This window comes from Hyla sarda, chromosome 13 (assembly GCF_029499605.1).
Source record: "Hyla sarda isolate aHylSar1 chromosome 13, aHylSar1.hap1, whole genome shotgun sequence".
Lineage (NCBI taxonomy): Eukaryota > Metazoa > Chordata > Amphibia > Anura > Hylidae > Hyla > Hyla sarda.
The window spans coordinates 26567957-26582148 of record NC_079201.1 but is presented as its reverse complement, the minus strand read 5'-3'; the positions used below and the strand labels follow the sequence as shown (position 1 = coordinate 26582148).

Here is a 14192-nt window from a genome sequence, read left to right as displayed (position 1 = left end):
ATAGTCATGAAAATAAAGAAAACTCTGAATGAGAAGGTGTTTCCAAACTTTTGGTCTGTACTGTGTGTGTGTGTGTATGTATGTATGTGTATATATATATATATATATATATATATATATATATATGTGTGTGTATAATGTTTTATTTACCAATATTTCAGGAATTGATGTTTGGGATCAGAATTAATCAGGATGATTATACCAGCTAGTCAGAGATGAGCACTCAGAGCTGAGAAGATGGAAAGTGACTTAGAGCTCTGTTGGAACCGGCTATATCTGGAAAGATAGAGAGGCCTAGATATAACATTGAGACATGTTTAACTACTCTAAACCAGTGGTCTCCAACCTGGGACTGCGGGACATCCTGAAAGACACATGTTGGAGATCTGTATTATAGTTTGCGAAGTGACCATAGACACAACAATGTTTTTGTTGTAGCAATCACGGTGTGAAACTGAACGTTTGATAATTTGTTTGAGACATCTAAAACTTTTTTAGTAGTTTTTGACACTATGGAAATGCTTTCACAGCTATTACTGGAATATTCCCTTCTGTTTACATATTTTACTGGCTTTCCATGCAAATGTCAAAATGTATAGACTGAGTTATAGGGGAGAGGTCACACTCAGGCCCTAGTGCTTGTACTGCCATATAGGATGTCACCAGCAAATGGGCTTGTTATAGGCTTTGCACTGGGGCTAGAGATCATTATGTTACTCCTGTGATGTTGGTTCGAATTTGTCAACAAATTTCATTTTCTAGTATATTGCAGTGTAATTTGTGATTGTTTTCTTAAGCATATGACTTGTGTTGTACTTTAACCTCTTAAGGACCCAGGATGTATGGGAACGTCCTGGGTCCCGGTCCTGCGATATAACGCGGGTTCACACGCATCATATCGCGATGGGCCCGGCGTCATAGTGAAGCCGGGACCCGCCTCTAATAGCGCGCGGCACTGATCGCTGTGCCGCGCGCTATTAAACCTTTAGTCGCGCGCTCAAAGCTGAGCCGCGCGGCTAAAAACAAAAGTGAAAGTTGCCGGTTAGCTCAGGGAGCTGTTTGGGATCGCCGCGGTATAATCGCGGCATCCCGAACAGCTGTAGCACAGGAGGAGGTCTTCTTACCTTTTCCTGCGCTGTCCGATCGCCGAATGAATGCTTCAAGCCTGAGATCCAGGCTTGAGCATTCAATCGCCAAAAACACTGATTGATCCATTCCTATGGAGATGCATCAATCAGTGTAAAAGATCAGTACATGCAATGTTATAGCCCCCTATAGGAGCTATAATATTGCATAAGAAAAGTGTAAAAAAATCATTAACCTTTTCAATTATCCCTTCCCCTAATAAAAGTTTGAATCACCCGGCATTTCCAAAAATAAAAAAAACTTTATGTAAATAATAATAAAAATAAACATATGTGGTATCGCCGCGTGCGGAAATGTCCGAATTATAAAAATATACCGCTTTTTAAACCGCTCGTTCAATGGCGTATGCGCAAAAAAATTCAGTCCAAAATAGCGCATTTTTGATCACTTTTTATACCACAAAAAAGTGAATAAAAAGTGATCAAAAAGTCTGATCAGAACAAAAATGGTACTGATAAAAACTTCAGATGATGGCGCAAAAAATGAGTCCTCAAAGCGCCCTGAACAAAGAAAAATAAGTTATAGGGGTCAAAAGATGACCATTTTAAACGTATAAATTTTCCTGCATGTATTCATGATTTTTTTCGGAAGTGATACAAATTCAAACTTATACAAGTAGGGTATCATTTTAACCGTATGGACCTACAGAATAAAGATAAGGTATCATTTTTGACAAAAAATGTACTGCGTAAAAACAGAAGCCCCCAAAACTTACAAAATAGTGTTTTTTCATCAATTTTGTCGCACATTGATTTTTTTTCCCGTTTCACCGTAGATTTTTGGGTAAAATGACTAATGTCATTACAAAGTAGAATTAGTGACGCAAACATTAAGCCATTATATATAATTTTTGGTGAAAATTTTTAAGAGTTATGATTTTTTAAAGTTAAGGAGGAAAAATTGAAATTGGGTCCTTAAGGGGTTAAAAAAAGCACTCAAAGTTTTTCCATTTCATACACATTCACACTCACTAGTCCTACAGGGTCATGTGTTTTATTACTGCACAGCAGCATACATGTGTCATTACTGTAACTGAAGATATGTGAAGACAAGAAACATACAATTGCAGATGCTGCCCTGTGCCATTATCAGAGGTTGGAGAAATGCGTGCACTTATGCCAAATGCTCGCGTACCTGTGGATGTTGGGCTCAGAGCTCAACATCTATTTTTGCATGTATAGAATTCCAATGCGTGGCTGCCTCTGGTCCTGGATCCACCTTGGGAAAGGTGGCTGTAGAACACTTGCGGTACCTCTGGAAGGACTCCAGACGGGGAAGAAACCAGGTGAGTTGCGGGGCACACAACGCTCATAGCAGGGACCACGGGCACCGTGGACTTCAATTAAACATTTTGTTTCTCATGGACAACGCGTTTCGAGAGCTAGCACGCTCTTTCACAAGTATATCCTTTTACTGTAACTGGGTCATGTAATCACAGAAAATGATGACCCACAGAAAATCTCAGTGTCTCAGATAAAGTAGTCAGTTATGTGAACTACAGGATGAGATTATCGCCTACCAGGTCCCTTCCCCTCCCAGCTGTATCTCTATACTGCTGCTATCTCTACGGGATCCGGATATATAGCAATTATACAGCAGTTATGAGGATGTTGCACACGTTTTTCTAAAATTGCTGAAAATTTGTGCTATGTACTTCAATTGCACAAGTCACTGTAAAAATGTGTCATTTTTAATGCAGTTTCAAAAAAAATACAGTAAAAAAATAGAAGATGTAAACAGAGCCTGAAGACTACAAACACCATAATTGAGGTTATAGAGCTAATCACTTATGCCTTATGGCAATATTCTCTGCAATATGCACTTTCAATTAGAAAACACATCAAAACTGCATGTAGTGGGAACTGACCCCAACAGTTTTGGCTTCTGGTTGCTGGAGCCTAGCCAGGTGATAAGGTTGGTCTGATCCCCCACCTATACCACTCTGACAGTGCCCAGGCCCCACAGATCTGTGCTTCCTGATTATGTCTCAGCACACAGGAAATGCACCACTCAGCCTGTCTCTAGCTGAAGTGAGTCCCTAATATGGCCAAAACGGGCATTTCCTGTGCTTCGAGAGATCACCAGGAAGTGCTGGTCATCGGCGATCAGGCTCTGTTGACAACACACCCTCTCAAGCCAGAGGATTCATGAAAAATGTAGACAGCAAGAGACAATCATTTCTGTTCTGAAATAGTAATTAGTTGGCTGAGAAGCCACACCTGCCACATAAGCTAAAACAGGTAAACAAGGCATGCACAAAACCTGTTGTTCACTAATAATGGCCTATGCTGCAGTAGAAAAAAAAATTCTGGAGTGCTTTTTTAATATACGAACGAGGCTGATGATATGAATCTCCGATCTCTACTTTCCGTAGAAACGTTCCTCTTTTTTATGAGGCCTTTTTATTAAGAACAGAAAAAGTTTGCACTTTCAATATGTCTTTGTTGCTTTATTTTATTATCTGGTTGTGCTTTGCTATCGTGCCTGATTTCATTTCATCCTGTAACCTCACCATGGCGGAGATGATTTGTCTGTGGATTCAGTCAATGCGATGCTTCTGCATTGGCTTTCTCCCAATAAAACATCCATGTTAGGATCTGATGATGCTCTTACCATCTCCACTTCACTCTCTTCTTCGGCTTGGAAATTATATATCACCCCCCTCCTCCCCCCCCCCCCACTCGTAATTTCAGTACATTGAGATCAGCGCCAGAAAATAAGATCTGTCAACAAGGTTCTCTTTAATCTAAATCAAACTCTTATGTAGCGGAGTATAAAGGTCTTGTACACACACACTTAATGTATTCCTCAATTTATCAGCTTATTTGTATGCGGTCGGGACTGGAGAGGGGCTGTAGAACGCCGAGCGTTGGAGATAGTGTAGGATGAGCAAAATGAAAGAGACGAGGAGTCTCTAGTGATAAATACCAGGAAACTCTTCCCTGTTTAATGTATTTTTACTATGCAAGCTCACAGGCACACTCTTTTTAATGTGACTCTTAATGGTTTTTGAGTATTGTTATAATTATTCTAAGCTTAATTTAAAATATAGCATCTCACATTTTTGTAAATATAATATTCTATCTTTTCATGTGACAACACTGAAGAAATGACACATCTGCTACAATGTAAAGTAGTGAGTGCACAGTCTGTATAATAGTTGTGTCCCCTCAAAATAGCTCCACATGCAGCCATTAATGTCTAAACCTTGGCAAGGGAGTATACCCCCTTAGTGGAAATGTCCAAATTGGGCACAAAGTGTCAGTATTTTGTGTAGCCAGCACTCCCCCCCCCCCCCCTCCCACGTCTCCACGACAGCACCCATGACATTACCTCCTCCTCCTGATTGGGACAGGAAAAGACACAGAGGTTAAATTCCCCACCCCTTCCTCTCCACACCAGTGTTTTTTACTGTCCCTGTCAGGGAAGGAGCGGAGAGGTGCGAGGGACTTTTTCCCCTGCGAAGAAATTGGAGGTCCTTACCAGGGCCTTGTAGACCCAGGGTGCTGGCACAGCACACCCCCGATCATATTTTCTCCCTTGGGTCCGGTCCGCTCTGTAGGTCCGCTCTGGGAGCATGGAGGCAGGGGAATGCCATGGGAGCACTGCAGGTGTGCGGGATCTGGTGGTGTTCTTGTGGCGGTCTCTTCTTTTGGCGCGCAGAGCTTTACCCCGCGCAAGCACTTCTTAGTTTATTTCTCCCGGCGAGGAGTTTTGAAAATCTCCTTCCGACCGGAACGCTGGTGTCTGACGTCACTTCCGGCCGCCCTTGGGCGGGGAATTTTAATCTGGAGACCGGCTTTTTTGCTATAAGAAGCCCCTCTCACAAATGGAAGTTGCTCTACCTGATTCCAGCGTTGGATACTACAAGGCTGCATCATGAGCTCTCCTGCAAAGATTCCAGATCCTCCAGTGGTCCCAGGATCCATGAGTACTGAGGGCCTGTTGGTTCGCCCTGGCCTATCTTCATTTGCATGGTGTTGTATCCTTCTCTTCCTTGTAATTGCAGGGAGACAAAGATTCTGCATGTCATTTGGTTAAAAAAAACTAACTATATTCTTAATTTCCATCACTACAGCTAGAAGAGTAGGTGAGATTCAGGCTCTTTCTATCCGGGAGCCTTATATCAGAATTTTGGATGACAAAATTATTTTTAAGCTTGATCCTAACGTTCTAGAGGGAAAGTTGCTGAGTTGCCCATAGCAACCAGTCAGATCACTTCTTTCATTTTAAACATGGCCTCTGCAAAATGAAAGAAGCGATCTGATTGGTTGCTATGGGCAACTGGGCAACTTTTCCTTTGCACCGGTTTTGATAAATCTCCCCCATAGTCTTTTGGACGTTAGAAGAGCTGTTCTCCTTTACATTGAAAGAACTAGTCAGTGGAGGAAGGATGATGATCTGCTTATTCAGTTATCTGGCCCTAATAGAGGTAAAAAAGCCTCTAGAAGTTCTATAGCCAGATGGATTAAGACCGCAATTTCAAAGGCTTATGTGGCCAGAGGTAAAGCCCCGCCTATTTCAATTGAAGGCCCATTCTACTAGAGCAATTTCCTCATCATGGGCAGAGAGAGCCGAAGCTTCTGTGGAACAGATTTGCAAGGCTGCCACTTGGAAAAACCTTCATACTTTTTTCCAGACATTATAGAGTTCACGTTTTGTCTTCTGAGGATGTGGCCTTTGATGTAAAGTGCTATAGTCCCTCCCTAATAAATTCTTTGGTATTTCTCATGGGTGCTGTCGTGGAGACGTGGGGGGAAATGGTGAATTATACTCAACGATAATTCCTTTTCTGTAAGTCTCCATGACAGCACCCATACATCCCACCCTTTGTTTTTTTTTATTTTGGTGTTTTAGTGCACTTTTTTTCCCTTTTCCTTCGGTATTCTTTATAAATACACTGGTATGGAGCCAATCAGGAGGAGGAGGTAACCTCATGGGTGCTGTCGTGGAGATTTCCAGAAAAGGAATTATTGGTGAGTATAATTCACCATTGTGCAGCACTGCTTTAAAGGGGTACTCCGCTCCGAGACCTCTCATCCCCTATCCAAAGCATAGGGGATAAGATGTCTGATCATGGGGGTCCTGCCGCTGGAACCTCACCCCCACGATCTCTGTGCAGCATAGACATGAATGGAGGGGGTGTGGCGTGATGTCATGACCCCGGCCGTCCAAACCCAGCGTTCTGAACATAATGGTCAGAACAGTTGGTGCTGCACGGAGATCGAGGGGGTCCCAGCCATCAGACATCTTATCCCCTGTTCTTTGGTTAGGGGGTAAGATGTCTAGGGGCGAAATACCTTTTTTAGGCCCCTTGGGCAAAAGTTCACCAGAGGTTCACAGGTTGCCACTGGAGTCCTCTTCCACTCCTCCATGAAGAAATCTTAGAGCTGGTGGATGTTAGAGACCATGTGCTCCCCTACCTTCTGTTTGAGAATGTCCCACAGGTGCTCAATAGGGTTTAGGTCTGGAGTCCTGCTTGGCAAGTCCATCACCTTTTCAGCTAAGGCAGTGATCATCTTGGAGGTGTGTATGGGGTCATTATCATGTTGGAATACTGCTCTGCAACCCAGTCTCCATAGGGAAGAGATCATACTCTGCTTTAGTATGTCAGTATGTCACCATGCACGTTTGTATGAACTGTAGCCCTCCATTGCTAACAGCATGCAGACCTAGACCATGACAGTCCCACCACCATGCTGGACTATAGGCAATACACCATTCTCTTAGTTCTCCTCACCTGGTTGCCGCCACACATGCTTGACACATCTGAACCAAATAAGTTTACATTGGTCTCATGGGACCACAGGACATGGTTCCAGTTATCAATGTTCATAGTCTTCTTTTCTTCAGCAAACTGTTTGCAGGCTTTCTTGTGCTAACATCACTCATATGTCTATTTCACAGACAACCTCTTTATTCTGGCACAAATACTCATCTCCTTTGGTCGACCATCACTAGGCTTGTTCTAAGTGGAATCTGTCCTGTACAACCGCTCTGTGGTCTTGGCCACCTTGCTGCAGCTTAATTTCAGGGTCTTGACTAGCTTTTAATTGCCGAGGCAGTGTTATGTAGAGCATCAAATTTTTTTTTTCCTTTGCCTTGAGGTGCTGTGTTGACAATCTACCAGTCACCAGTATTAGAGAGTGTGGGAGTCATAACACCAAATTTAAAAAGTACCTGTCACTAAATAAACTTTTCTAAACTAACTCAGGCTATGTTCCCTAACTACTCCTAACACTCCTCCCACCCTTAAATTTTTTTTTTTTTTTAATCGGCGTTAAAAAGCTGTGTATCTTACGTTTTGTTCTTGCTCACATAGTACAGTTTTCCAGCAGGAGAAAATGGGCATTTCCCAGCAGGCATGACATCACTGAAGCCTGCTGGGGGACTGTGCAGTTGTCAGTGAGGTTCTATGTATCAGCTGTCAATCAAGCTCTGTGCAGAGAAGCACTTCCTGAGTTTGGTCTCTTGCCAGGCCAGGAGGAGACCAAACTCACTGTATTAATTGTGGCAGGGAACAAAACAGAGCCATCTACTGCCCATTTTTGCTATTACATTTTAAACATATTTATGTTGATAGTTTTAAAAGCAAGTGAATTGCAAAGTGTGCTAATTACACAGGGAACCGTAAACCGTAAACCTTGTAACACTAATGAGTCACATGCAATTGGGAAGAGAAAATACTTAATTGGGCCCATTTTGGACATTTCCACTTAGGAGTGTACTTACTTTTGTTACCAAGGTTTAAACATGGCTTTGTGTTGAGTTATTTTGAGGAGATACAACATTAAACACTGTTATACAGACTGTGCACTCACTACTTTACATTGTAGCAGAGTGTCAATTCTTCAAGGTTGTCACATGAAAAGGTATAATAAAATCTTTACAAAAACATGAGGGGTGGATTCACTTATGTAAGATACTGTATATACAATATCAGTCCTGGACCTTTGAAAAGTGTCAGCTTTCCCTCCAGTGACATAAATGATGCTGATCACAATATGGATACAATGCTTCACAACATGCTTCTGCTGTTGCAATGAACCCTTCAAAGGTTCTCCTTGTGTAATCATTGCATAAAGTGTATGTCTAGTCCTTAATGTCATTTCACAGTCTATGTGAAACTTAACATAAACAGCAGCAGATTTTTGCTACCTATTGACTTTATGCGATAGTGGAGGATTTGCAGATTTGCTACAGACACATTGAGGTCAATTGGTAGCAATTCACAGCAAATTATGTACTTATAAATTTGGCCTATATATTGACTTACAGGGTAGCTATCTATATTATATTTTCTTTTTTCCATGTGCATGTAAATCTCCATACACCAGCTGGATCTTTTCAGTAATAACTGGTGCTATGACAACTTAGAAATGCACCACCTTCATATCCGAGCGGATTCTGCAGAAGGAATTAACATGTCAGTTCTTTTTGCAGAGGCTGAAATTGTAATTTCCGCAGCGTAGTCTGAACGAGGCCTTATAGCAGACATAGGTAACCTTCGGCAATGTAGATGTTTTGGACCACATCTCCCATGATGCTCTTACAGCCAAAATGCTGCAAAAGCATCACAAGAGATTTAATCCAAATCATCTGCAGTTCCGAAAGGTTGCCTATCCTGCGATAGTAAAGAGGTTCCTCTAGGGTTGTGATGTTGAGGGCCCACCAAATTAACTGCAGTATCGGCCAATATGAGAAAGAGAGAGACTTTGAATATGTAAACAGTGGGAAACATTTTTTTTTTTTATCCACAAGATAAGGGGATAAGTATCCGACCGCTGGGTCTCCCTGAAATCTCCATAATGGGGCCCCAGCTTTCAGAGAGCACAGGCTATGGACAGCATACACTCCATTCGTTTGTGTGAAAGTACCTAAGATGCTTGACTGTATATTCTTGCCAATCACTCCCATTATTATTAAGTACATGCTCATCTGACGCCCTGAATTGTCAGAAAAAACGATATGGGTAAGGTCACCCACAGCGCTTCTGCATTGTATTTGACAGCGCATCCAAACGACGTCAGAGCAAGTTCTCTGCTCCCTGTAGCTTTGTGTGTCCGTAGCAGCAGATTTCCTGCCGGCAGTGAGATTGCTCTGTAGGTGCTCTGTGTCTGTTGATACTGCATCCCCAACGTCAAATATGCTGCGGATGCGCTGTGTGTGACCCTACCCTAAACCCACATATCTCGAACAAAAGGGTGTACGTATGAAGAAACATTCAAAAGGTGTTTGATAAGGACATCCTGAACTATTTAATCACAATAAAATCAAAATTTTTGGTATTGACCACAGGTCCTCTTTAAAGGGTATTCCTGGCATTATATAAATGGTAGTTTTGTAACAGCTGGAGAGCCTCGGGCTGATTTATTTTCTAGAAGCTCTTCCATATTCTTGATCTTTTGCACAATAACACAGTAAGTTGATCTTATGTTTTTATAAAGTTTCTCTGGGGAGAGAAATTACCCTCTCTGCACTGGAACCTGATAACGTTTTTCCCTTCTTGGTTCCTCTGGCAGCATTAGTGATAAACACCTTTGAAGTATTTACTTTATCTTTTCCAATCTCATAAGTGTTTCCCTTTTTCTCCTTTCAGGGTGCGAGCGATGATCCTTTCTCCATTGCAACATCAAATCATGACTTCAGACCCGTCAAAGAGAAGGATGAAGCGTTGTCATATGAAGAGCGGGAGCTGAGCATCCGGATAGGTAGAGGCGTAGCTCACACAGGCAAGCATCCTCTACTGTCATATACCAAGCATGGAGAACATATTGTGCGCTTACTATAGTTGGGGTGCTGTCAATGAGCGGTTTCCTAAATGTGGCATGTCAACATGGGGTATTTTGTATCCTGTGCAAGATAGATTGATCTCATTATTTTATTAGTCAGTATGACGTGACATCTGGACACTGCTATTTGATGCAGCCACTGGTTGTATCTGTGATCACTGTTATTTTTATGGGAAGCAACAACTTTTATGCTATCTTAAACAAAAAAACAACTAGAGGGTTTCCTGGCTGTACAGGAGGGAGCCCTATATTCATGTATAGCACCACTACGGCATCTAGGTTGTGTCTGGTATTGTAAATCAGCCCCATTCACTGAGGGTATAGTCACACGTACTGTATACGCCACAAATGTTATGCTGTGTAAGGATTATGTTCACATTGGTGTATTTCCTGCAGATTTTATGCAGCATATTTGCTGCAGAAAATCCACTGCAGAATTTGCTACCATTTCAAGTACCAACTTCTTAAATGGGCCTGCGGAAAATCTGCAATAGTGGCAGATTTGCTGATTTTCCACTGACCTATAAATCAATGGTAGATGCAGATTTTCTGCAGCAAACACCCTGTGGAAAATCTGGAGAAAATATGCCTGTGCGAACGTACCCAAAATAAGTATAAATATTAATTACATAGTAAAATCTACAGTACATATAAGACGTGTGAATATACCCTTAGGGTCAGTTCACACATCATTATTTTTCAGTAGATAAATTGCAGCAGATTTTGCTGCACGTTTACTTGAATGGATAGCAAAATCTGCTGCAGCAAATCGGCAAAAAACGTGTGAACGTACCTCTATGTAATGCAACTTATACAAAAATGAAAATGTTGTATTCTTCTTGAGTCAAATTGAGGCTCAGTTCATTGACGCATTGTATAGGTTTTATTAGTTCATAGAAGACAACATAGATGCCATTATAATGTCATTATAATGCCAAAGATCTGTACAGCCAGGAAATGTCTGCATTATGTCTCTAGACTGGTTTCCCCTTTAATACCAAGAGACCTTTATCTCTTTCAGCTCTGTCATTATTTCTGAATATATAAGGTATTCTATACCTGTGGCTATCCAGCTGTTGTAAAACTACAAATTTGAGTTGTTGGCTATTCGGCCATGCTGGGAGTTGTAGTTTTACAAATGAAAATATAGATTGGAGACCACTGTGCTATAGTATAACCAATCTCATAGTCTCATGTGAATTACTTAGTTTCTCTTACTCTGGGCTTGTTCTTTCATGGAAACAATCAATTCTTGTGATTTATTTTCCTGTTGGCTTGGCAGCAGACCTGAACAAGATGTTAGTTCAGTAGGGTCACAGCGAGATTTATAAGCATACAAGGGCCGTAAGGTGTAATGTGAGGTCGGGCACCAGGCAGTCAATGCAAGCAAAATGTCACATGGAGCCATAGCAGGTAAATCTGTGTAATTCCCCTCAGGCAGAGTGATTAGGAAGACATATAGAAATAGACCTTGGGAACCTGTGAGTAAAATTACAGTCAGTACAGTTATTGTGCATTTACCTGTATGTTGGCAGTAAATATAAACATTTTAATTATAAGGTGTTTAAATGGTGATATTTTGACCTCATTCTGAAACATATTCAGTTTAATTCTACTGGGATTCATTGTTTTCACAGCTTATAAACACTCAGTTCTTATATATTTATAGGTAAAAAAATCAAATATATGGGTTGGGCGCTGACACTTATTAATTTTCGTGTATGAGAGCCAACCTTTGGTCTCCCATAGAACTATTTAGTTACTCTAGTGACTCTGTCAAAAAGCTTTTTTATATATACTGAATATATCAGTTGTTTGTCGTATCTTTGGTTTCCTTGTATGGGAGAGGAAGAGAAAGTCTAGCTGGATTCAGTCTTACAATTACAGTTTTCATTCATTATTTAAAGAAATTGTTACATAGTTTATAAGGTAAAAAAAAGACCAGAGTCCATCAAGTTCAACCTATATCCCTGTTGAGTTTTCATATGACCAATATTTTTTTCCCCTCCCACAATACACACGTAAATGTTCTTGATCCTTATTTCCACTTGTATATACTTGTTTTACTTGTATATATTACTGGTTTGATGGTGGGCTCATATGGAAGCATCTAGCCTTAGCTCTCTTTTTGACTAATCCTTAAAGGGTTTTTTTTTTTTTTTTTTTTTTTTTTTTTTATTTAGATCAACTGGCTCCAGAAAGTTAAATCGATTTGTAAATAACTTCTATTAAAAAAATCTTAATCCTTTCAATAATTATCAGCTGCTGAAGTTGAGTTGTTGTTTCCTGTCTGGCAACAGTGCTCTCTGCTGACATCTCTGCTTGTCTCGGGAACTGCACAGAGTAGAAGAGGTTTGCTCTGGGGATTTGCTTCTACTCTGGACAGTTCCCGAGACAGGTGTCATCAGAGAACATTTACACAGAAAAGAACAACTCAACTTCAGCAGCTCATAAATACTGAAAGAATTAAGATTTTTTAATTAGAAGTAATTTACAAATCTGTTTAACTTTCTGGAGCCAGTTGATATATAAAAAAAAGTTATATTTCCTGGATAACCCCTTTAATATAGTGTATGTCTCTCATTTACCAAGCTAATTTTTAATAGGGGAGGGTGCCTGTTTAATATGGCATTTAAAGCAGCATGTTGTAATTAGAGATGAGCGAACTTACAGTAAATTCGATTCGTCACGAACTTCTCCGCTCGGCAGTTGATGACTTTTCCTGCATAAATTAGTTCAGCTTTCCGGTGCTCCGGTGGGCTGGAAAAGGTGGATACATTCCTAGGAGACTCTTTCCTAGGACTGTATCCACCTTTTCCAGCCCACCGGAGCACCTGAAGGCTGAACTAATTTACGCAGGAAAAGTCATCAACTGCCCAGCGGAGAAGTTTGTGACGAATCGAATTTACTGTAAGTTCGCTCATCTCTAGTTGTAATGTAAACTCTACAGTTTGGGCCCATAGCGACCATCCAACAAGCCCAGCCATCCTAATTCTACAATCTCCAGTAGATAAAGCATTCTGTAATATAACAGAACTCTGTTTTGGTGCAGCATCTTATATGTTAAGGGAAATATATATATATATATATACACACACACACACACACATATATATACACACACACACAGTGGCCCTCATTTACTAAGAAAATCGGGTTGTAAGTCTATGTTGCTTTCTTACCCGACTGCTTTTTTCCCCTGGTATTTATTATTATGTCGCATCCTGTTTGTTGCACGTGGGTTTTGTTGGTTTTGGTTTCCAACTCCTCTGAGCTGTCGGGAAAAAATCCACAACAATTCAACAAATTCGGGTTGGAAACCTTTATAAATACGTGGGAAAGCTCAGAAATGTCGGGTTACGCCCCTTTTTCGGGTTTGGGAGAATCCACATCGGGTCCGTCGGGAAAAATGTTGCATGGTGTCGCAGACTGGCGAACGATGTCTGCGACATGGCGCGGACAAAGATGCGACAAAAAAACCCGACAAAAGAGGTCGGGTTTAGAATAGTAAATGAGGGCCAGTATCTAACATAAATGAGTCCACCCCTCACATTTTTTGTAAATATTTTATTATATTTTTTCATATGACAACACTAAAGAAATGCACAGTCTGTATAACAGTGTTTAAAGGAAGACGGTCAGCCTGTTTACCCACTCTATACCCAACACACTGGGTTATAGTGTGGGTGAAGAGGGGTCACTTACTTAAATATGTCCAGTAGGTGCCCCACAGATGCTTAATAGGGTTAACGCTGGCAGACAAGTTTGGTAAGTCCATCACCTTTGGCAAGACAGTGGTCATCTTGGAGCTGTGGTTGGGGTCATTATCATGTTGAAATACTGCCCAGTCTTGTGAAGAGAGGGGATGATGCTCTGCTTCAGTATATCACAGTACATGTTGGCATTCATGGTCCCCTAAACTGAAGCTCGCCAGTACCATCAGCACTCGTGTAAGCCCAGACCATGACACTCCCATCTCCACACACACTTCTCTTTGTGCTTCTCACCTGGTTGTCCAGGATTATGCAGAGACAAAAATCAGACCACCAAAAGGCGCTGTAATATACAGGTATATACAGGTATATGCAATTGTCTCAAATACTCACGTACCTGGAGATGTTGGGCTCAGAGCTCAACATCTTATAAAGCATTTATGCGATTCCAATGCGTGGCTGCCTCCGGACCTGGATCCACCTGCAGAGGGTGGCTGAAGTATGCTTGTGGTACCTCTGGATGGTTTCGGGGCGCACAATG

General features: G+C 41.3%; 1 protein-coding gene across 4 annotated transcripts in view; it reads left to right on the top strand.

Annotated features, from left to right (window-relative positions):
* The window catches only part of SLC39A11 (solute carrier family 39 member 11), a 499832-nt gene that overhangs the window by 311984 nt on the left and 173656 nt on the right, over positions 1-14192 (top strand). For 3 of the 4 annotated variants that reach the window (XM_056550534.1, XM_056550532.1, XM_056550533.1), the window contains exon 5: positions 9746-9878. In XM_056550534.1, coding sequence (XP_056406509.1) covers positions 9746-9878 — 133 coding nt within the window. The remainder of the gene's footprint in view (positions 1-9745; positions 9879-14192) is intronic. The other variant, XM_056550531.1, reaches the window with a different exon arrangement.